Raw genomic sequence first — 24,675 nt, forward strand, 5'->3', positions numbered from 1 at the left:
CCCTGGGCATTTGCGAAAGCAGTCACCTCGAACTGTGCGGGATTGCTTTATCGAGCTCTGGTTTGACATCGATTTCCCGATTAGCCTGTTTTATCCCCTCTTTCTATGCCACCAGGTTAAAAGTCACTAGGATGACGGCTGCCTTGGCACCTTCGAGCGCGATGCTGTAAGACTTCGCTGTGATGGTATTTGGAGCAACTTGGGCACTGGCGGGGGGACGCGGAGGCCATTTCCTACATGTCCTTAAACCATGTGCAGGCAAGAGGAGCCCATGAAATTCGTAACCTGGGTCTGGACGACATCGTGCAACAAAATGATTGGCGTGCTGCTGGTCTTTTTCCCTGCTCTGCTCCTGGAGATGGACGTGCTGCCCAGGAGCGCCGGGCGGAAGGTGCTTCTCTCCGCAGCCTCCTCGCAGCGGTCGGTGGCTCGGATGGACGGGGATGTCATCATCGGGGCCCTCTTCTCTGTCCATCACCAGCCGCCGGCTGAGAAAGTGCCCGAGAGGAAGTGCGGGGAAATCCGGGAGCAATACGGGATCCAGAGAGTCGAAGCCATGTTTCACACTTTGGATAAAATTAACGCCGACCCGGTCCTGCTACCTAACATCACCCTGGGCAGCGAGATCCGAGACTCCTGCTGGCACTCCTCGGTGGCCCTGGAGCAGAGCATCGAGTTCATACGGGACTCCCTCATCTCCATCAGGGACGACAGGGACGGAGGCACCCGCTGCGTTTCCGACTCGCAGCCCCAGCCCCAGACCAGACTGAAAAAGCCCATCGCGGGGGTCATCGGCCCCGGCTCCAGCTCGGTTGCTATCCAAGTCCAAAATCTGCTCCAGCTCTTCGACATCCCCCAGATCGCTTACTCCGCCACCAGCATCGACCTGAGCGACAAAACGCTGTACAAATACTTCCTCAGGGTGGTCCCCTCCGACACGCTGCAAGCCCGGGCCATGCTCGACATCGTCAAGCGCTACAACTGGACCTACGTCTCCGCCGTCCACACGGAAGGTAGGTATGGGGCAGCCCGCCGCCTCCCCCCGGAGCCCCCGGCCGCCCCCCGGCCGCCCCCGGGGTGCTGCGCCCTCCGCGCAGGCTCCGCAGGGACGCGCCGGTGCTGGGTTACCAGCCGGGACCCCGGGGGAGCCGGCTTCTCCCCGAGAGAGCGCCGGCCGCTGCCACCCGGGGAGACCGTAAGGTGAACGGGGAAAAGTGGAGGGGGCGGGGGGGGGGGGGATGATGCGCTTTCCCCCGGCGCGGAGGAGCCCCCCCCGGCCCCGGGCGCCGGGGCTGCGGGCAGCGGGAGGGGTTTCAGCAGCGCCGGAAAACCCGCAAGAAATCGTGCGTCTCCGCGGCGGTCCCGGCCCCCGTCCTCCTTCGCACACGGAGCGGTTCGTGTGTTTCTACACAAAAGTCAGCGGATGCGAGCGTCTGTGTCCGGAGCTGGTGGCGGCTCTGGCTGCGCCGTGGTGGAGTCCGGAGGCTGTGCGTGGGGCTGCTGAGCAGGTCTCACTCACAGGCTCGGTCGCTACCGCCCCGGGAAGCCTGGCATTTCTGCCTGAGCAAAACGGAGTCACGGCTCGGCAGGGACTCCTGGATTTAGCTGCTGGCTTTGCTGCGTGTGAACTGATGTTCTGGGGCTGCGAACACAGAGGAAAGAAACCTGAAAATCTCTCTGCAGTCCAGGTAGCCCCTGCAAAGCCATGTCCCGTGGGAAAGAAAGGGCAGTGGCTAGTTTGTCAGCAGGTCCGGGCAAACATGTTTTCATGCAGCTTGAGCAACAGTAAAAAATGTTGCTCTGTACAATCTCTTCATAGTCAACAGGTTTTCGTAATTTTAAATATCAAAAGAAAAATATCAAAGTAAGGGTATTTTTAAAAGGAGGTGTTGGTTTATAGCCAGGCTAGGTGGACCAACATAAATTACAGAAGTAATTGTGTTTGATAGAAAGCAAACTCTTGTGATACGTTATTGTGACATTCCTGTAGTCCAGTTATGGTCCTCAAAATGGGTTTTTTAAGTACAAAATTGCAAACCTGACCACATTATTGCTATAGTGTTGCAGCTATTCTGTTTATCTGACTGTACCTCTTGTATGGATTTGATTTATGATTCCCTCTGGTTACTGAGCTGACTCCACACCTTTCATTCTCACGGAGATGACTAAGTAAAAAGAGTTAAGAATATATATTATGATGAATAAATAAAAGAATCTCCAGGAAGAGTTGCATATACAACATTCAAAGGTGAATTGTATTGAACTGTACACCTAAAACATGAAAGTGCTGCAATTTGGGGGGGGGAGGAGGGGGAGAGGGAGGGAGAGGAGGGGAGTAAGAGCAGGAAGCAATGACCTGACATTTGCAGTTCAGTTATGCCCTATTCAGATGAGAAAACTAACTGCTAGCAAGAGTTGGACATGAGCTATTAAGATTCTCTATTGCTGACAGATACGATTAGATCTTGTGGAAGGCCAGGGTGAAAAATAAACATGAAAGGGGTAAATTCTTTGTTGATGTAAATCGCCATCTCTCCATTCAAGGCACTTCGGGGAGCTATGCTAACTCACAGTGCCTGAGGAGCTGCCTCAAGGGACCTGCTCCCTCGCTCCCTCTCGCTCTCTAGATGTAACTCTGGTTAACATTAGTGGGACTTACCTCTTTTGGAAAAGACAACAGCTTATGAAGATTATTTATTCATTCATTTTTAAAAGATCATTCTAAGTAGTAACTTCAGTCATTGCTTGTGAGAAATTTTAATTAAATGTCTATTTTTATGAATATGTTACTGACTGATAAAAAATGCTTGTTGCAAGGTATTTTTATAGACTTTGAAGTGATACTTCTGAAAATAGTGGATCAGTTCTACCCCGTAAGGCAACAGTCTCCTCTTAGAAAACGTCACAAGGATTTTGCAGATTATGCAGCTCGAGATTCATATTTGCTTTTTTAAATTATTATTAATCTGTATCTACCATACCTTTATTGTTAGATTCAAGCTACGAACTCCGCTGGAAATTTGTAGCAAGCTTCAACTCCTGTGTATCTTTCCAGAAAGACAAGTTATTAACCCCATCCCAATTGCTATTGGGTGGATTCCAAAGACCTTTTTTTTTTTTTCCCTATTTAAAGTGAAATTAGTATTCATGAAAATTGGTGCAAATTGTTACATTTCTGTTGTTTCAAATCCCATGCATTCACTGTGAGAGATCTGCTTGCTGGTTTGTTAAAGGTGGGATCATTCTTCGCAGACAACACAAAGCCACTTTGAATAATAGTCTGCGTGAACAGGAGCTGCTCCATCCGTGCTATGTTTGGAAATATGGGGATAAAGTGTAGTTAGAAACATTCCTCCTCCACACTTACTCATAGGCCTCTATGCTGTCTTTATGGTGGGCTGCAAAATGTGCTGGGAGGAATTCTAGGCTATCATGGGTTGGAGAATCACTTCAACAGGGACTGTGAGAAACGAGCATGTTTCTAGGAAATGCACAGGTTGACACTGTGAAGAAGTTAACTGTTTCACCTTCCGAGCACTCCAGATCCAGTCTGGACACCTCCTGAGAGCAGAAAAGCTGCTTAGTTCCTGCCCGACCCCTCGTTCTCATGGGGATGGACAATCCTCAGCGCTTGTAGCCGCCCAACCACAAGGGGATGCAATGAGACCACTGAGCTGAGTGGCTACCTGTGTCAGCTAGCCGTGCTCCTCAGTCTGCACTGACCCAGGGCAGGGTCACAGACACAGCCCAGAGGTGATGAGCCCTTTCTCAGAGAGTCTGAACTATCCAACTCCTCTGTTTACCCTTCCTCTACTCCTTTACTCCAGCTGGAGTTATCTGAATGCCCCAAACAATACCAGTCTACACAGTTATACCTTTAACGAAAATCAGAAATAAATACCACACAATTCGGTGCCCACGTTTCTTAACATGAAGCCTACACGTGCCATGAGAATGAAGATAATAAAGTCACCCAATCTGTAGCATGATGTCTTTAAGTAGTCCCCAATATCCTACTTTGCATTTGACGTGAAAGTTTATTCTTCATGTGTTAATACGATAATCAGTGTTAATTAGTGGTTACAACATTTAACTGTATACAATCTCTACACACTAGTATATGAAGTTGCATGGAGGTATGCCGTACTTGTTTTGGGGTGGGTTTTTTTTTTTGCACAGTGGTGTGTTAAGATATATAAACATTGCACTTGGGAAGAAACTTCTCAGTTAGTGAATAAAATCTGTTTTCAAAGGCCCACAGGGCACATTGCTCCTTTTAGATTAAAATTGACACATAAAGCTCCACATTCAAGAACAAAGAAAAGCAAGTTACTATGTTTGGTTATTTTATTATGTATCTCAGTTGACCATAGTTGCACATCATGAGAGTGCATTTTTTCCAGAGTAGGCAGCAGTCATTAAACGATGCGAGAAATCTGTGCTGGTGGAAGGCTGTGTGACTGTATAGTAGCTGCAAGGCATTTTCAAGGCTATTATTTTTTTAAAGATTCTTCAAAGGTAATTCAGTGTTGGAGTTCTTGGCATGTGTACATCTCAGCTCTTAGGCTTGGAAGTCATTCTTATCTGGAAATGCACATAAGGGGATGTCTAACTCTGAGCTAAGGCTTCCTATGGAAGCCAAATGCATCAAAAGCACATGTGTTAAGTTGGGCACGATCCCAAGTGTGATAAGGGCAGAAGGAACTACACTTGCTAAAGGTTACTTTCCAAGTGAGATATTCTGGTCTTTGGTGAGATAACCTCCAGGTCAGGTATTATTCTCAACTTGCCAGGCAGCCACTTGCTATTTGGTAAAACTGTGAAGAATTACGGGGGACACTTTCTTTCTTGCCTGGAGAAGAGCCCCTGGGCTGCCTCTGGGACAAGGCAAGAAATGCTGAGCAGAGATGGCAGGCACCCCCTCTGCGCTGTTTTGACGCTGAAGGCACAGAAGTTAATAGGGTTGTCTCCAGGAAATGCAGAGCGGTTGTGAGATTGCTGTAGGTTACTCCAAATTCCAAAAGCCGCAAGATGCCTGCACCCGGGCTAGTGATCAGCACGGAGTCTCCACCGAATCGTTCACTTTTAGCTGCTTCTTTTATACACGAAGCAGGAGAGATGATGGTGTAAGAAGCCTTTTTATCACCTCATCTTCCAAATATATCACTTATGAATAAGCAAATAGAAATACTTAATGCCTGTGCCTGGCTTTTCATTTAAATCATTGCATACATGTTAGCCTTATAAAATGTGTGTGAGATTTTTGATTCTGTGGAAACAAAATCTGAACGTGCAGAATAGATCCGTTTGAGTGCCGTTTGTGATTTATGGACCATTCTTACACTTTAGTGTACAAATACCCCTTTATAAACAAAATTTCCATTCCAACAGATTAACATGCAGACTTTGTAGAAACAACTTGGGAAATGGAATGATTAAGTTGATGGCACCAAATTTTGATTGTTTATAGATTAATTTTACTGAGAGCACTGAGATGTTTCTGGTGTTGATCAATTTTGTCAGATTTGTATTGCCAGGCTGTTTCTTTTTCTTGAATATAAGGCTTAAAATGAACTATGATGAAGCAGATGGCACAACTGTAAAGACTTTCAGATCAAAGTAGATGGTTGGTAGATTATCTTCACAATGATTTTTGATAACCTGACTGCCGCACACTCTCCGTTGTAGTAATGTACAGGCAACTCATAAGCATGGTTATATATGTTGGAAAGGGGATGGAAGGGAGTGAATCTTGCACTTTATTGCAAATTTCACAGGAAATAAGTTCTTTCAGTAGAACTCACTAAAGTAGCTTTAGAGGTGCTAGAAAATAATACTTCTGTTTAAAGATAAGTGGGGCAATATCTATCAAATAGTTCAAAGGAATAATTTTCATACAATTGTGTTTAATTTCTCACAAGGTGTTCTTATAGCTGTTTCTAACAATGTTATATTATTAATTCCATGGTGTTATTCAATGATTGATACTTTCTGATAAAATTATGACCAGGCAGTAGAGAAAAACAACTCCAATTCAAATGTTTGAAATTTCAGAGTTTACAAATATTTCTATAGGTACCAACAGTTACAGAAATGCTCTTAAAGGTTAACCTCGTGAAATGTTGTGAATTGTGCCTGAGATGTGTGTTCACAAATGCATATTCCAATCTATTTTCTTCTCCATTTAACTAGCTTCACTAACCATTTTCAGAGGCTATGTGATAGGGAAAAAAGGAGAGAGATATGTTCCAAGGAGGACAGAAATTAATTTGAAAACAAGTAGGGACTAGAATATTCCCTGCATTGGACGCATTAATTGTACTTATTAGAAGGTGCTGCAAGAATCATTTACATTGATTGAAGCTGACAAAATTATTGTGGGTAACAAACACCGTAGAGATCAAGAGAAATTCATTCTTGAAAATATATTGCTTTGCAGTACTCCTAAATTCACAAATAATCTAGCTTTTCAACTACAGAACTGGCAGCTGCATGAGTTAAATCAACTCAAAAGACTCATCTAACTTCTGTGCCTGCCTTCTCAGCAATATTGCTAGAGTTCATATTTATCAGTCAGCACCATGGGTTCATTTGTGCTTTACTTCTATTTTTTCTGCATTATGCCCTTGCTTTCAGATTTGTATGTCCCACGATCCTTGTAAACTCCTTCAGGATTCTTGTCTCACTCAAGACTGTTTTAAAAAAGTTAAATGATCTTGGCTTTCTCAAAAAGCTATGTGAAAATGGCTCTAAAATATTCCTTTGAACATATGGTTCATAATATGAAGGTGCTAGTGCTTAGGTTTCTCAGACAGAAAACCAAAAGCTGTGTGAAGTGAAATCATGTAACGAGAAGTATTGTCACCCATTGAGAAAGATTCTTCAGGGGTCTGATGCATCAGTGAGCTGGTGACTGTCGTGGGAGACCAGAAGCATTGCACCTGCCACACGCAACCCAGAAAAATACTGATCAAAGTCATTACTAACCGGTGCTTACTGACCCATGCAAAACAAAGCAGGGATTTCAGTGTATTTTCTGGGTGGGAGGTGTTTGCAGCATAAGCCACCGTCCCAGATGGCAGTAATTAACACCTGTGCTGGCAGCCTGAACGGGAGGGCCACAAACTGACTGGACATGAATTACAATAGCGTTTCACCTAAAGAAACCATCCCTTCACCTATGGGTATGTAAAGGATCCAGAGATGGGTGGAGAGAGGTGTGCAACAAATGAACGCCATCCAGTGGGTAACCAGCTCAGTTTTGCTGGCTAATTTTTCAGACTGGATCTTTTCCCAAACACTGATATTGCTATTATTATTATTACTATTAATGTACGGCTTAAAGAACAATTTCTAGATCTGGTTTGCCTATCAAAGCAGCACAAAGTTGGCTGTTCAGAGAGGTGGCAGGAGTCTTGTGATCTTTGAAGCCATTGTAGCCATTGCTGCCCGTTGGGCTGCGGCCCCAGTTCCTGTCCAGTACAAAGGAGTGCCCACAAGCAGCTGTTCATGGACCCTAGAGCGACATAAAGTCACAGAAGTCAACTGAGTTTACGTCTATCTTAGTTCTTTACCAGTGGAGAAACACTTACAGGATGAGGGCCATTTTTTAAAACCCTGTCCCAATTAGAATACCTCACACCGTAGACAAATGGTGTGTAAGAAGTATGCCTAAGAATAGTGTATGTATGAAGGCTCTTCATAGTAATTGTTTTATGTGAAAAATAAACTGTCTTTGGCTGAGGAAAGGAAATCAAAATTAAAGAAATATTAAAACTGCTGTACTGGTCCTTCAACAGTAGGCTGAATATTGAAACAAGCAAGAGCAGGGCATGTACAGAGCATACCTTCACAACTCCAGGATGTGACAACTTCCCAAATACTAGGGCTACCAGCTGCCAGTGGACCTTTCCTTTATGAATTTGTCTAATCTCTGTTTGTATCTATTTATACTTCAGTCTCCATAGTATCATAACAATGAATTCGATAACTTAATTGTATGTTGTGTGAACAAGTGTTTCCTGTTATTTACTTAAAACTATTCTTTGATGACTGCATTACCTTCGTACATTCATACAGAACTTCTCATCATTTGTTAATTCTGATCGTTATTCTGTACTTCTAATTCCAATATGAAATGTGGGGAAACAGAGCTATATTCAGTGTTCAGGGTTGGGGTACACCATGGTTAAACTCACTCGTGAAGTAACAATTTCAGTATTGCTCTCAGACCTTTCCTAATAAACTTCCAGTAGTCCATTACCTTTTTAGCTACCACCATGCACTGAATGGATGTTGTCAGAAAATACTTTCAAACTACCACAAAACCTTTTTCTTAAATGATAAAGCCTACTTCAGAGGCCATTATACACAGGGTTTTCCTCATGCGTATTACTCTTCATTTATTAACACAAAATTTATTTCTTACACTTTCATTCCTATCTGTTAGCCCATTATTAATCCAGGACCTTCTGTCTTATCCCAATTTACCTCTATGTCTGTTGGAGCCTTTAGTAAGGAACCTCATCAAAAGCTTTCTTAAATTCCAAGTACTCTATAGTGATTGTATCATTCATATGACTACCTGCTCCAACAAAGAAGTCTAATAAACTTCTAAGGTATGTATTTTCTCTGCAAAAGCTATGTTGGTTCTTCCCTAATATGGCATATTTATTTATTTGTGCATTAATACTGTTTTTGTTATGGTTCCTACCAATTAGCTTTGTGCAGAAATATCTTAAGTCTGCAGAAATATCATGTCTGTTGTTCATTGGATTACCCTCTATGCCTCTGTACTCTCTATAAATTCTGTTAAAAAATGAAAACTGATATGTGAAAATATAAAATTACTTTTTCCACTTTATCACTTCCATCTGTTTTGGTACTAAGGCCAGTTTAACTGGTGGTAACGTAGCACAACAGAAAATTAGCTGGTATTGGCAGTTTGTTAAAGTCCATCTTATGGATTTGTTCTAAAATACATTCTATTGACACTCTGAGACAATGGTTCAGTCTTATCCTACATAAGGAATGACCTTTGTATGAGAACCATCCTATCCGCTGTCACAGGCAGTGCAGACCGAGAGAATTAATTTAACTTTTCTGTTATGGTTTTATCTTCCCCGAGTGCTCTTTTTATATAGCTGGTTGTCACTGAATATCAGGCAAGTTTCCCATTTCTGGAATTTTTAAGGAGTGGTGGGTTATTAGATTCTATGCCTTTATGTCTCAAAATTGTTTCATTTTGTTTTATTGCCGGTTTGTATTTCATTTGTCAAGGTATACTCTGTTCTCTTTCCCTCATTAGGACACAACTTAGACTTTTTTAAGTATTTGTTTTATTTTTATTTTATTTATTTTATTTTCTCGTGTTTTGTTTTATTTTAATAGCTTTAGGAAATTTACTTTTCTGCTTTATCATGCTGGCTTTTTTGATCCTTTTGGAGGTTTGACTTTCAGTGTCTCATATATTTCTGAGTAGTCTCCATGTAATTTGCTAGTATTTCACTCTTTTGCCTGCTCCTTTTAATGTCCTTGAAATTAGCTTTCTCATTTTTATATAATTTATTTTGGTTTAAATTGAATATTACTGTTACTGATTTTTTATTTCACGTACAGCTTTTTCTGTCCGAATATGACTAAAGTACAGTCACACTCACAGACTATTTTTTGGATAGTTAGGTCTTAATAAGGCCTTGTATACTGCTCAAGACTAAATCAGAGTTGCTTCTTCTTTCGTGAGTTCAATGAGCAGATGAGTAACACACATGAAAAAGAAATCAATACACAGTATGTAAGATTTGCCTTAGTTTTCCATTATCTAACCTACAGTCTGGCAGTACTACATACAGAGCCAGGGTGTGTTAACAGCATTTTGTGACACGTGGGGTGCTTTTTAATGAAAAGTACTGTGCATCACAAGCTGTCCTTTCCTCTTGTGATGTGCCACTGCCTAGATGGCTTGTGTCTATCAAAAACCAGTGTGACAGATATTTAATTTTACTGAAAAGTCATATTGTTTGTTATACAATGCCGTGGTTTGAACAATTTCCATTTGTATTTTCCCTTGAGTGTTTTTAAACAAAGGAATTTCTTAAAGTATATTTGAATTATATTAACAGCCAGCAATGATTTATAAGTCCCTTTGAAATTTGATAGAAATGTTGTAAGGATAGACAGTTGGCAGTTCTGGTAGACAAAGCAGAGAAGGTCCTGTCCCGCGCTGGTGCAGAGAGCAAATGTAGCTGTAGGGCTCTTGATCCAATGCTCACTGAAATTAGTTGGTGGTCCTCTGTTGAGTCCAAAGGATCCTGAATGGGGCTCAGCATGGCCATCAGATGTTATCTTTTCAGGTTATGAAGCTGACATTCCTCGGAAAGCACTAAAAATCCATAGGGCTTGTGAATCCCACAGCTAGAAGGACCTCATAGTTAATTGAAAGTAGTGTAAGCTGTGTTTGTTGGATTTGCATAGATATTACAGGATATTCACATACATAATTTTTTCCTTCCAACTAGAAGAAGGCCGAATCTAGTTCACTTCTTCCCATACAAATTCCCCAGTGAATTTAACTCTTGTTTCTCTTTGCAAATTGCTGGAGGAACAAACTTTCATTTTCTTAAATGCAGTCACAATTTGCAGTTGTTTGACCAGCAACTTTCATCCTTATTCATCTGTGGATACAGATGGATTTGTACAAGCTAGTAGTTTCCCAAACATTTATTCAAACAAAACTCATCCTGGCAAACAGCAGTAAGAACCAGGCATGAATATTGCTGAAGTGACAGCTATTTGAAATCTGAATAAGTGTTCATAAATACTTTCTTAAAATGTCTGGCCAGGCTCCATTGAACATTGAATGTCTCCTCCTATGTGGAGTAGAATATAAAAGATAAATTTGTAATTAATTGTCAGGAAGTGAGAAAACCTTTCATGCTTATTTATATAAGCCTTTCTTACCCGCATGGTGCTGTGGAGAGGCTTTAGTAAATGGAAATTTGGCATGTAGATCATTGTGCTGGGTATTGAAAGATGGTGATCCTCCTAGCGAGAATGTATTTCTCTGACTGCAAGCTCCACATGCATAAATCTCAGTCTCTTGCCTGAGCAGCAAGTATGTGGAACTGAATATTGACAGTGCTATAAAGGAATGCTATATATCAGCATTGCTAAAACTGGTAGGATGATTTGAGAGACTGGAAGGTTAAAATCCCCTCCTACTGAACTGTTCAGAATAGGTTACAGCAGTGGGCTGACAGCATTCTCTCGGCAGATGCCCTTATTTGCCAGGCCATATTTCCCTGGAAGGATAAACTCATATTCAGGATCAGATTAAAAACTCTACAGCTATATGAAGCTAAGTGCTGAGCTGGGACAGTCACTCTGCTGGAACAAAAGTGTTCAAGATTTTGAGAAGAGGGGTATGAGCCAGGCAGCAGCCCCGGCAGCCTGGGTATCACTTAGTCCTTTCTTGTTCCCTTCCCCCTCAAGGTACTACAGTTGTGGTCCGCAGGTGTCACTGCCTTCCCTTGTAAATAGGCTTAGCCTTCCTCTTTCATGTGGACACCTGCCAGACTCAAACCATTCTTTGTCCCGTCAAGTTTGACCAGGACTCCAACATCCGACAGCTCAGTCTGTGCATACTAAGTGACACGGTGCCAGTGCCGGTCACCCAGAGCCTGAATTCCTCCTCCTTCCCACGCAGTGCCAACCTGCAGGTGAAATTACAAGAATGACAGGAAGGTTTTCCAGGAGCTCCTTCTGGATTTGTCACTGACCTCAGAAAGAGATGGCCAATATTCTGTTAAACACATGCCCCTAACCGTACCTGCAATGGTGTCCTCCAATGTTGGCATCCTGCAAAAGGATAGGATAAGGATGTAGTAAAAGTCTGAGTCTGCAGCATGAGGACAGTAATGTGCAAAACTGGAAGCTGAGCGAGGCAATGAATATTGATTTCAATATATTATGGAACAGCCAAAAATGGACAGTGTTGAGTTACGCCAAAAATTCAAACACAAAAGACAAATGAGCTATGCCAGACAGCTCTGGCTACCAAGACAGCAATCCCCAGAAAAATAATAAGATGATGATTCAGGATTCAGCTGACAAAAAATTGTAATTAAATTAAAACCAATCAAATTAACCAATCAACCAATTAAATTAAAACCAAGACTCTATGGAAAATAGGTCTTTTCAAACAAACATGATTTTATTCCCTAACGAAAGTGCAAAATTGGTAGCTACAGATAACAGTGCGGATGAAATATCTTGGATTTCTGTAAGGCACTGAATTAGTATTACAGGATATTTTTATTAAAAAAGCACTGTGCAATGTCAGGAAAACAGATGTCGCATAAATTAAAACTCAGCACACTGACCTCAGCAAGTAAAGTGTGACCATCAAATGAGATTATGTCTACTGCATTGCACAGAGCTTGACAAAAGGTCTAATGCCTCACTGTCTTCATCAATGATATACAAAGCGTAATTGCTGACAAGATACGTAGATTTGTGAAATGGCAATTAATGGGGAGAAAAGGGGAGATTCATATCTCTTGGTAAGCTAGGCCCAGTCTAAGAAAATGCATGCTAATATAGTCAAATGTCAACCATAAATACAGGAGTAAAGCACATGTGCAACTTACATGGGAGAATTGTGTCCCTGAAAGAAGTCCTAAATATACTATATGGTTATAGAGGAGCTGCATCGAAAAAACCCCAACCCAAAATACAAAAAGCTAATGTCATCCTTGAGAGAGTGGGAACTTTACCTCAATCTAAGGATTATTAGTATTAATTTTGCTATTCTTTGTTCAGTTCTGTTGCCAACATTTTAAAAAGAAAGTTAAAATATTGAAAAGAGATAGGGATAAAACTCTAAATTATTTGAGAGCTGAAAAAAATGCCTTATAGCGGGAATCTAGACCAGCTTAGTTTATCTGGTTTGTCAAAAAGAGATACAGCTTGATTTATCAAAAAATGTTTCATTTCCACCAAGCAAACAAAACCAGTAGAAACTCCAGGGCTTTGTATCCTAATGGTTAAATGCATAACAAGCACCAATTGGTGGTAAGCCAACAAATTCCAATTAGAAAAAAGACAAACATTTTTACTTGTGATGGTGATTAACCACTGGGGCAAATGACTGAGGAAAGTGATATGTTTTCAGACTTTTGATGTTGTCTAATCAAAATTTGCTGCAGATGTTCCAGAACAGTTTTATTTGAAATGCAAGTCACTGGACACAGTGCAGTGGGATCTGGAGTGAATGTATGGGCTGGCATTATAGAGGTGGTCACATATGAAGAGCTGACAGTTCTTTCTGGCATTAAATCTTATTCATTTATGGATAGTTTTGATTATGCAAGCAGGCAGGAAAAAATTTGATTTAAAGAGTAGCTTAACATTCATATGTTCGCTCATCTGCTCAGCTGCCTCGGAAAACTCAAAGTATCCTGTGCTGTTGATACTGATTGTAGAGGAAGAGAAACTCGGGACAAAGTAATCCCCTCAGTCAAATTCAGTCCACTGTTGCAGTTTACGTGCATTATTTTAAGTCAGTATTTGTTCCCTTGCCAGCAGTTGGTGCTTGTTATGCATTTTACCATTAGATTACAGAGCCCTTTAGTTCATACTATTTTTGTTTGCTTGGGGGAAATTTTCAGTTTCATGCAGATTTTATACTGCACTTATTCTCTTTCTTATGACATAAAGGTTAGCCCCTGTGACTGAAGAAAACAGCAAGTTTTCTGAAAGGATGCAGTGACATTTTTCTATGGTCTCATTAATTAGAATACTACTTTGTACCTAAAATGATATAATTAATCTGACAGTCCATGCAAAATAAATAAAAAACCCCACACTATGGAAGAAAACAAGAAGTTGGTAGCTAGGGAAATTAACATTTTTACCCAGCAGTTTTTCTAGAAAGGAATTCAGTGGTGAATTTTGTAAATTTTGTTTTAATTTGAACAAAGAAAATATGGGCATTGATATTTTCTGGTTGTTTCAGAACACAACCAGCATGTTATAGATGCTATCCCTTCATGCAATGAACATCTTAATGTCCTCTTACAAGGCAATTTAGAGTATAGTCATGTTTGAAAACTCATTGTCCTTGTCACACCTACTTTTGCCTTTTCTACTGAGTCCAAATATATGTGAAATAATGTATTCCACTTTTGTCATAGCTGTGGTGTTACCTGTGAAGTGTGAAGCAGAAATGTGCTGGTACCACAAATATCCAAAGTCACATCACTGCTTTTTATAGTTCGTATCCTGAGGACATATGAATAATAAAATGCTCTTTAAAATTCTGGCAATACATCTGTATTTACATTCAGAACTATGATTTGGCTTTAATGAAGTCAGTGGGAGCCATTGACTGAAATTTAGCCATACGTCTGACTCTACGGAAAGATCCTTTAAGGTGCAGAATACTCTTGCTTGATCCCAAAAGGCATGTGAACACTAGCTTAACTTTAACCACTTGAATTATGGAGGACAAGAATTAACCATACACTTACAGGACACAGTTTCTGGGGATTGCTCACATCACAGCAGTGTCCAGTGCCTTACAAGATTAGACACGATGTGCTTATCTCACATTAAAAACAGGCTTTCTACTGATAAAACTAACATTTATAAGACTTGTAAAGGTCTGTGTAGTGGGTTAGGCCAGGGGGAAACCAAACAGCCTTAGAAATGTGCATATCAGAGGATTATGAAAACTGATGAGTCAGTTGACTAAAGAAAGGCTGCAGCCCGCTGGAGAAAATGGGCAGGATTTTGGATGTGCTGCTTTGAAGAGACAGGTAAAAGTTAGTTGCTGCTGTCTTTCTTAAAGTGCAGTGCTGAAATAACTGATTAGCTTGGCTATCTTTTCTAATTTTGTAAATAGAAGATCAAGGTAAGTAGGCAGCTAACTGAATGCTGAAACTTCATTGTATTTGCTCATGTAAGAATTAGGATTTATTTTTAAGTATTTTATTTGTTTTGCTTTTATTACTCATTTGCTAGAAGCTGGATTACACTACGGTAAATGTCACCTGGATTTTTTTCCTCTCTCTTTTTTAATGAATACTTTTAGAGTGCTGATTTGTATGTGCTTAAATTCACAAACTCAGACACCTCTTTTATCATAATACATGCAGGAAAATAACACGCAAAGCAGAAAAAGAAAGGAATTACTTCTGTGCCTCCATCACACACAGACTTCTCATGTAAAAGGCTACTGGCGTTTTGGTGTTGCCAGCCTCCTTATACTGGCACAAACTTTAACTTCCAAGGAAGCTGTCTTAAATTGTCTAGCCTCTAACAAATACTAACTTAAATTTCAGAATACATAATATTTTGTGAAACACAAATTTTTAAAAAAATTACAAATTACAGCTCATATTCAGAATAAACACTATGTATGCTTCATTGCTTAGTAGGCAGGTTTCATTGTGTAGCCAGCAGAACACAGAAGGTGACTGGGAGCTGCCATGAAACAGCACTGGGCTGCCTTGTTTTGGGGAGAAATTTATTGAAATGAAAAGTTTCTTGTAGAATCATTTGATTTCACTGAATCAGCACCTTCCAAAGAGGGAAACATCCTATAGGAATCTTCTAACTGGCTCTGCCTCTAACTCTGGGTCTCATCATCCCATCCCCTAATAATCACAGCCTCTACCTTTCTGTAGCAAGTTCTCCTAGTCTTTCCTACAGCTTCCTCTCCCAGGCCTGTATCTCAGAATCTATATTAATACCTAGAACAGTTTCTAAAAAAGCTCAGAAGCTCAGTTGACTATTTACTGTTTTCAGAAGGTATTGCCTTCTGGAAAAGGACACACTTATTGCCAAATCACTCTTCAGTACTGTTCTTTTCATGTTTTTACCATAAGCCACCATATTTTGGTAATTTGAACAACCAGGTGTAAGCATCTCTGGACCGTACAGAATTGATGATCATGCCCTCAGTCACTGGGAAGTACATTTTCTTTAGACTGAAAAAAAATAAATCTGTCTGAGCTGACCTGCAAACTTAGTTTTCAGACAGGCAAAGAATTTGAACATAATTAGCTTTTTATTATTGTAAGTTATTTTAATCTAAAAATAGAATTCACTTTCAACCTGATTCCACTGATGTCAATAGAAGATTTGCCACTGATTTCTGTAGGAAGAAGTTTTGGGTATAATTATTACACAATTTCAATGCAAATGTACCTGGATATGAGGAAAATGTACATATATATATGAGGAAAGAGGCTTATAAAACAGGGGAGCTGAGGGAAAGCTTGTACATCTTACTAATAGAAATAATATTTCTTCAGTTTGCCTTATTTTTGTGTAGAAAGATTTCAGGGATTTACTCTAAAAATGTAAATCTTTATAAAGAATTGCTTCATGGTAATGTACATTTGAATTTCAGTCTCAGGGAAACTTGGCTTTATGCTGCTACTAATTATCTTTGTGGTGACAAAGGCCATTGTTATGTAGAATGAAGGGGAAAGGATGTTCTCCATACTGTAATCAGGAGCACCAATAGGCAAAGGTTCATTTTAATGAACAAGAGAGTGGGGATGATGCGCACCTGCAAGCACAGACGTTTTACCCTTAATTTGTGCAACTTTGATTTTATTCAGAGCATTTAAGTTCTGCATGCATCAAGGAGTTCTGCTTCACTGCTGGTTAGGAATAGATCCAGTAGACAAGAGGGATCCATATATGTTTCACAGTTATATGAAGAAAACAACAAAAAAAATGGGGACCTTTTACCTTAATCCTAACTCACCTTGAAATGGTGATTGGCTACAGCTCAGCTGTAGAGATAGGTGATTCATTCATGTATTTATTATGGAAAAAAGTGCTTTGGACAACGGAAAATAAATTATTTCAACATTAAAAAAAAGTTTTATTCTCGGGCACTCTTAGTAAGAGCCAAGGAGGGAAACATGGTGGTGGTTCTTATTTTACATGTTATCTCACTGATCACACTAACTGGAAGAAATTCTGGATCAACTTTTCATCTGAGGAGATGGGAATACCATTTTGTGAAGCATTACTGTCAAATGTTACACTGCTGTATTTTGCAAGAACTTTTTATGTGTTCATTGTTCCAAGTGGTGGGTTGACCCTGGCCAGCAGCCAACCACCCACACAGCCACTCGCTCACTCCTCCCCACTCCATGCCAATGGGACAAGGAGAGAAAATAGGAGGAACAAGACTGAGAAAACTTGTGTGTCGAGATAAAGACAGCTTAATAGATGCAGGAAGAGGAAAAAAAAAAACCCAGGTGAAACAAAGGAAATTGCTCACATCTGACAGGTAGACCTACGCCCAGTCTCCGAACAATGACCTCCTTGGAAGCCCAAACCCCCTTCTACCTCAGTTTTTATTGATGAGCACATTGTCATGTAGTATGGAGTAACCCCCTGGCCAGGTTGGGTCAGCTGTCCTGGTTGTGTCCCCATCCAGTTTCTTGCCCATCCCCAGCCTACTCACTGTGGGGGAAGGAGGGGGCAGAGTGGGAAAAAGAGAAAGCCTTGGTGCTGTGCGAGCGCTGTTCAGCAATAACCAAAACATTGGTGTGTTATCAATACTGTTTTAGCCACAAATCCAAAGCACAGCCCCGTACAGGCTGCTATGAAGAAAGTTAACTCCATTGCAGCCAGATCCAGTAGAGTCCAGCTCAAGAAACACCATATTTCAGTGATTAAGTCACTCTCCTGTGTGAAAGATGTATTTTCTCATCCTCTCATGTCAAAATTAAAGCCGTATTGCCCACTTCTCTGATGAGTGCTCTAAATGCTGAACTGCTTGACTTGAACTTTTATGTCTGCAGAGGCCTCATTGAATTTGTAATGTTGGCATACTGAAGCTGTCACAACTAACACATTAGAGATAATGGCATTAGCATTTCAAACTGTAGCTAGTCAAGTACTTAGAAGTGTAATATTATTTAATCTAGATTTACAACCTGGAGGACTCTAATGGATAGTTCCCAGGTTGGATGCTTCGTGCTTAAGTAGCCTGGATATCTGTGTGACCAACTGTGCTGACAAGTTATAGGGACAAGTTACAGATAAATGACATTTGCTACACTTAAGTTTGAAAGTTTCTTCATTTTTAAGATATTCCCAAGTGTTATAGAAGCTGTGATTTTATGAGAAGTTCAACTGTTTTGAAATAGGAAACATATTTTAGGAATGCAGAGTAGAGGCAGAGGTGCCACTTGAGCAGAAATTTCCCAAGATACAGTCCAACTCAAAATCACACGATTCTTCAAGCATCTTCTTCATGGACTCCTCACATTGTATAATTATATGTGTATGCTTAACCCATTTTAAAATCCAGCCTGGTAAGTTCCTTAATACCAATAGTTCTCTTGGAATGTTGTTCTAGAATTTCATTCCTTCTATGATTAAAAGCTGCTTAATGCTTTGCTTTTGGTTGTTGCTTTGGAGGGTTTTTTTGATCCGAGGAGGAGATTGAGCCCTTGGATAGCTCACTTTAAGTTACATCTTCCTGTCTTTCATGATCTTGATGGCTACTCTTTGAAACTTCACCAGTTTTCCAATATCTTGTAGTACTGGATATTACTGCAGAAGCAGCCATAATGCTGTGAAATAGAATTAAGGTAGTATGATCTCTCTGTTACTACAGTATCACATTTATTTACATAACTAAAACCCAATTCTATTATTTTTTTAGTCACAGCATTACCTCCAGTGCTTATCTATTATAATCCCCAAGCCAGTAACTGCATCCCATGATGGAGTCCAAGATCCTGTATGTGCAGCATTTTTAGTTCCTGAGAGTTTAAAATTATGTGTGTATTTAACTGCATATTTCTTTGTCTATGCCCAGTTTACTGAATTACCTAGATCATGCTGCATTAGTAACTTGTCTCCCAATCTTTCTGTCATTTGCAAATGTTATTGGTACTGCTTTTGTATTTTTGTTTTTTTCAGGTCACTGATTAATGTTAACTAGTGAAATCTAAGAACAGATCCTTATGGGACACCATAAAGAGTGTCGTGGTTTAACCCCAGCCAGCAACTCAGCACCACGCAGCCGCTTCCCCCTCCCCCTTCCCAGTGGGATGGGAAGGAGGGAAAAAAAAAAGGTAAAACTCGTGGGCTGAGATAAGAACAGTTTAATAACTTAAGTAAAATAAAATACACTACTAACTAATAATAATAATAATAATATAATAATAATTGTAATGAAAAGGAATATAACAAAAAAAAAAAGAAATAACACCCAAGAAAAGACAAGTGATGCACAGTGCAACTGCTCACCACCCACTGACCGATGCCAGAGCCGCGATCCGCCCCTCCCAGCCAACTCCCCCCTGTTTATATACTGGGCATGACGTTCCATGGTATGGAATACCCCTTTGGCTAGTTCGGGTCAGCTGCCCCGGCCATGCTCCCTCCCAGCTCCTTGCACACCTGCTTGCTGGCAGAGCATGGGAAACTGAAAAGTCCTTGGCTTAAGATAAGTGCTACTTAGCAACAACTAAAACATCAGCGTGTTATCAACATCATTATTCTCACACTAAATCCAAAACACAGCACTGTACCGGCTACTAAGAAGAAAATTAACTCTGTCCCAGCTGAAACCAGGACAAGAGACACCCATTCAATGAGTGTTCCTTCACTGCAACTATATGCTGAAACCTACTAGCCAGAATTTAATCTATTTTATGTATGCAATACTGATTCTTATCAGTCCAGGTTCATAGCCAAAATGTCATGCAAAATGAAGGTAGATGTCCTGTGGAAATGTAACTGTATTCCATTGACATTATTACTTTTAATAACCAAGCTTGTAAATCCATTGCTAAAAGATATTTTGGATAACTGAATTTGAAAGATCTAGTTTCCACATACACATAATGATTGGCACCTGTTATATTGCCCCACTCCCTTAATTTTTTTCCTACTCAAGTTCCATGTCAGCTCCTGAGTTATTTTGTCCAAAATGGATGTCAGGCTGACAGACCTGTAATTACTCAGGCTAACTCACTTATCCTTTTAAAATATTGCACAACACTACCTTTGTTGCAGTTCTCTGGCACTTTACATCTTCCGACGGCTATTGAAAATAATTTCTAGTAGTTCAGAGAGCTCGTCAGCAAATTCTGTCAGAAGTTATCTGAACACATCCATTTTAAAATGCCTGCTTTTTGGAGCTGCCACTTGATTTCCTTCTGAGTTGGGAAGGGAAATTACCGTTCATCATCACCACCAACATCATCATCATCTTCTGGTATGTATACATTATCTATCTCTTTCCCAAAATACAGAACATAAAAACTTATTAAATGCTTCTTCCTGTTCTGCAGAATCCCTTCTAGCACTGACCCATCATCATCATCCTTTATCAGTATCCTTTTCGTTCTTTCTTTTCTTTTCTGAAGTTCCCAACTTCTAATGTTTCTCTGTTACCTTTTGGACTCCCATACCACTGACTGTAGCCAAATGGCATAATTTCCTTTTTTCCAAGACAGGAAGGCCAGTTCAGATCTAAGCAAAGAACGTGGCTGGGAGGGCTTACTGGGAGAGGCAGAGGAAGACACAGCTCCGCTGCCCAGTTTGTCTGTGCTTAGTCTGGCAGGCAGGGCTGGTTGGTGTCATTAAGGGCAAGAGATGGCATATGAGACAGTAGGTGCTGCTGCTGTGGGAGTGACAGCTCCCGAGAGTAGCGGTTAGGGCTCCCAGCCTCCACATTTCGGGAACTGCCAGGAACAACCAACCTGCTGGTCCAGAGCTTTCACCCAGCCCTGCATCCCAGGGCCCCTCCTCCCTTCTGCTCATGCTTTTAACAAACTTTGAGTCAGCTCCAGAGACAGAGCTCCCTGTGTAGCAGATGGCTGTTGCTGTGTGTGTTCAGAAGATGGCAAATCTCTGATGATGTTGCTCAGAAAGGTTGCCCAGTCAACATTTGGGCCACTTGAGTCATTGTTGTGCCTTTAGCTGTGCCTACAGTTGGGTTTTGCATTGAAGAAAGCCATATTTTCTTTCTCAAGGATAGTAAGTACAGCAGATATCTCAGGGGGAGTGTCTATTCCCAGTGTAGCATTATGATGGATCTCAACTCTATGAGAAAAGAAAGAAAAATGGTCATTTGTGATTAAATAAAAATTTTTCACAGCACCCCATAGGTAAGAGACAAAATAGTTCATCCCCCTCTTGTTGTATATACATACATGAACATACAGAAGTGCTTTGGATGTTTTTCACTGACATACTGTTTTGTGTTCATTAATCTCTGCTAATACGGATATCCATTCAAAATAAAACATTATTTAAGAGGGGAGAAAAAAACAACTAATCCACTCAAATTAAGTCGTCAAAATGAGAATAGCTTGCAGAGATCTCAAGAAATGTTACGAAACCAGAAAGCTTTCTGCCTTTGACTTTCTTTAGATTTGTTGGATTATAGTGCATCATGTCAGAAGAGCAGCAGTGCTGTGAGAGAGCATTTATCAAGTGCTAACAAGAGGAAGAAGGAAAATTGAAATGCCATTACAATCTTATTCTTCATTAAAAGTGAAGTACTAAATTTTCCACTAATTCGTTTTGACAGATGATATTCTGACAGAGTTGACATCTATAACAAAACGTGACTAAAGTGGATGCAATTCAGGAAGTGATGTTTCAAATTTTTTTTCCTAGCACTATGATGTCAGTGTAATAGATAATTCAGATTTGGATTTTTTTTTCTTAAATCCATTTATCTTTGACCATCAATACTTTCTGTTATAGGCAGATATCTGCCTACAAAAATAGCAAAACCATTAGCTTCTTAGACTGTAAGCAAAATGAAGTAAATTATCTGATTAACATTGCCAAGGAAAACTGTGGCGTCTAACCTCTTTTCCCAGGCAATGTGCGAGGTGACGTTTTAGAGCATGACTTTGTTAACAGCCTTTTCTATCTCAAGCTGGATTTTTTTCATTGGAAATGCAAATATTATTTTATTATAACTGTTAATGAGATTTAACAGAAGATGGAGTGCTATGGCTATGGGGGGAACATTTGCAAGTTACTTTCTTGTAAAACTTCAGCTACTGCTGTCTTTGGGATGTAGGGTTGAAAGCAAGGCTGGCAGTTGTGTTCCAGCAAGATATTGCACAGGTATTTCAGCAATGTATTTCAGATATAATTATTAGTCATGTTGTTTGTTTGCTGGTTATTGAGATGATAGACTGTAATCTGCGGCTGAGAAGTGAAACTCATCACAACAGGATTTAAGTCCCGATAAAGGTCCTGCTGTTCCTGAGCTTTTCTTCAGGTGTTATGATGAGGCTTCTCTAACACTCACTGAGAGAAAGTGATTCCAAGGAAAGCATCAACCACAACTACTTTTAGCAAGCAGTACAGGCAAAAAGCCGCAAAGCCACTGCACTAGTTAAGAGGCCAATGAATGCTTCCATGAAGAGAGGTGATTCTCCCTCGGCAGGTGTATTAGCGGTATGCCACCAAACATGGTCCCAGTGCCATTGAGAACCTAGCTACTCAGTTGTCTTTCTGAGTGCGTTGTTTTGCCCACAACTGAAGGATGAATAATTTTAGGGAGCAGAGAACAGAGAGGACAAAAAGGATCATCAGATACAGTTCCTTTGGCTGCAGACCACTATGCAATAAATTATTTCAGAAGGTTCCTGTATATTAATTCAGTAAATAAACAGTTTGCTTGTTTTTCCTTTTTTAATAATTGCAGTAAGGTGTCAGATGATGTATTAAAAATACTATCTTTAAATATTATCTTTAAATAAGAAGTTAAATTTACCTCTAGCAGAGTCTAGTGGTTTATATTTTTTATCAGATCCTGTTTTGTTTGCTTTCTAATATCTTCATTTTGTTTTTAGCATGTCTTATTGGTTTGATATGCCCTCTTTGTAAGCTAAGGAAGATGCAATAAGACAGTTTGGAAATATTGCCATTTTATATTGTAAGAATTCTCAGAGGCATTGTATAAGCCTGCAACCCTCAATTTTTTCAGCAATCATTTGCTTGAGCCTCTGTTTTTTAAAAATAAAATCAATAGAAATTCAGTCCAGATAATTTCAGACTTTTTTTAAAGGGGCACCATTTAAAAGTTTGGTTTTAAGTTAATAAGAGCTTGGAATTTCTCAAAAAGCACTGACCTAAGATTAGGGCAGGCAAACTACTTAGCTAAAAATGGAAATCCTTATGCAAAAATACTATACCAATAGTCATCAGCCAAAATAAAGCTTTTTCAGGGGTCAGAAAAAAGAATGCAATGATATACCTTTCACTTCAACTGACCTTTAGCAGACTTCAAAAGCTTCTTGCAGGGCCATTTGTCTTTTCTGATTCCTTGGTAGTCTTGCCTTGGCTGTTTCACTCACTGATAAGATGTACTTGATGGTCCTCCAGGGTTCAGTAACAATTTCTGGGTTTTTTATACCGCTCTTAGATTTTCCCACTCCATACACTGAGGGTTTTTTAAATTAATTTATCTCAGAAGAGATAATCAGTTTATCTCCTAGGCTCCCAAAAGCCTATGAGCATGCCATGTCAACTATGCATTTTTGCTTTTAAACATGGCCCCTCTGCACTGCTGTAACTATCCTGGCAACACAGTCTCCTTGCCTCTGTATAGACAGCGAGCACCCAAAGAACATATAGAGGAATGTTGGAACCAAGAAAGGCAAAAGTTAGAAGACAGGTGTTGCTGATATTTATTAAAATCTCCAAACTTTTACACAACTTTCATCCCTTGGCCCTTCTCTGCATCAAGTTGCAACAGCATTTTTAAAAATGTCAAAAATATAAGCCCTAAGTGTCTGTTTTTGCACTTGTGTACGCACGTAACTCTTGATTCAATCAAAGAAATCTGCATCCTCAAAACAGAGTAGATTTTGGCCCTCACTGTGTCATTTAGTGTGCTTTCCAACAGTATATAAATAGTCAAGCTGAAAATTGAGGTCTGCCTATGTTGGAGTTTAACGCCAGCCAGCAACTAAGCACTACACAGCCGCTCGTGCACGACCCCCCAGTGGGATGGGGAAGAGAACCAGAAGGGTAAAAGTGAGAAAACTCATGGGTTGAGATAAAGACAGTTTAACAGGCAAAGCAAAAGCCGTGCATGCAAGCCAAGCAAAACAAGGAATTCATTCCCCACTTCCTATAGGCAGGCAGGAGTTCAGCCATCTCCAGGAAAGCAGGGCTCCATCACACATAACAGTGACTTGGGAAGAAAAAACGCCATCACTCTGAACATCCCCCTCTTCCTTCTTCTTCCCCCAGTTTTATATGCTGAGCATGACGTCATATGGTATGGAATATCCCTTTGGTCAGTTGGGGTCAGCTGTCCCGGCTGTGTCCCCTCCCAGCTTCTTGTGCACCCCCAGCCTGCTCGCTGGTGGGGTGGGGTGAGAAGCAGAGAAGGCCTTGACTCTGTGTGAGCACTGCTCAGCAATAACTAAAACATCCCTGAATTATCAACACTGTTTTCAGCACAAATCCAAACCATAGCCCCATACCAGCTACTGTGAAGAAAATTAATTCTACCCCAGCCAAAACCAGCACAGCCTAAAGCGTTTCCTTCTCATAATATGTTAATATGCATAACTACATGCTTTTCTGATTATATTAAAACCTGGAGAGATGTATATGATAAGATTGTAGTTCCTTTGAAAATACCATAGCAAT

General features: G+C 40.4%; 1 protein-coding gene across 1 annotated transcript in view; it reads left to right on the top strand.

Annotated features, from left to right (window-relative positions):
* Positions 1 to 250: 250 nt before the first annotated feature.
* The window catches only part of GRM1 (glutamate metabotropic receptor 1), a 194,657-nt gene continuing 170,232 nt past the window's right edge, over positions 251 to 24,675 (top strand). The window contains 1 exon segment of the mRNA XM_050893928.1: positions 251 to 1,013. Coding sequence (XP_050749885.1) covers positions 251 to 1,013 — 763 coding nt within the window.

This window comes from Gymnogyps californianus, chromosome 3 (assembly GCF_018139145.2).
Source record: "Gymnogyps californianus isolate 813 chromosome 3, ASM1813914v2, whole genome shotgun sequence".
Lineage (NCBI taxonomy): Eukaryota > Metazoa > Chordata > Aves > Accipitriformes > Cathartidae > Gymnogyps > Gymnogyps californianus.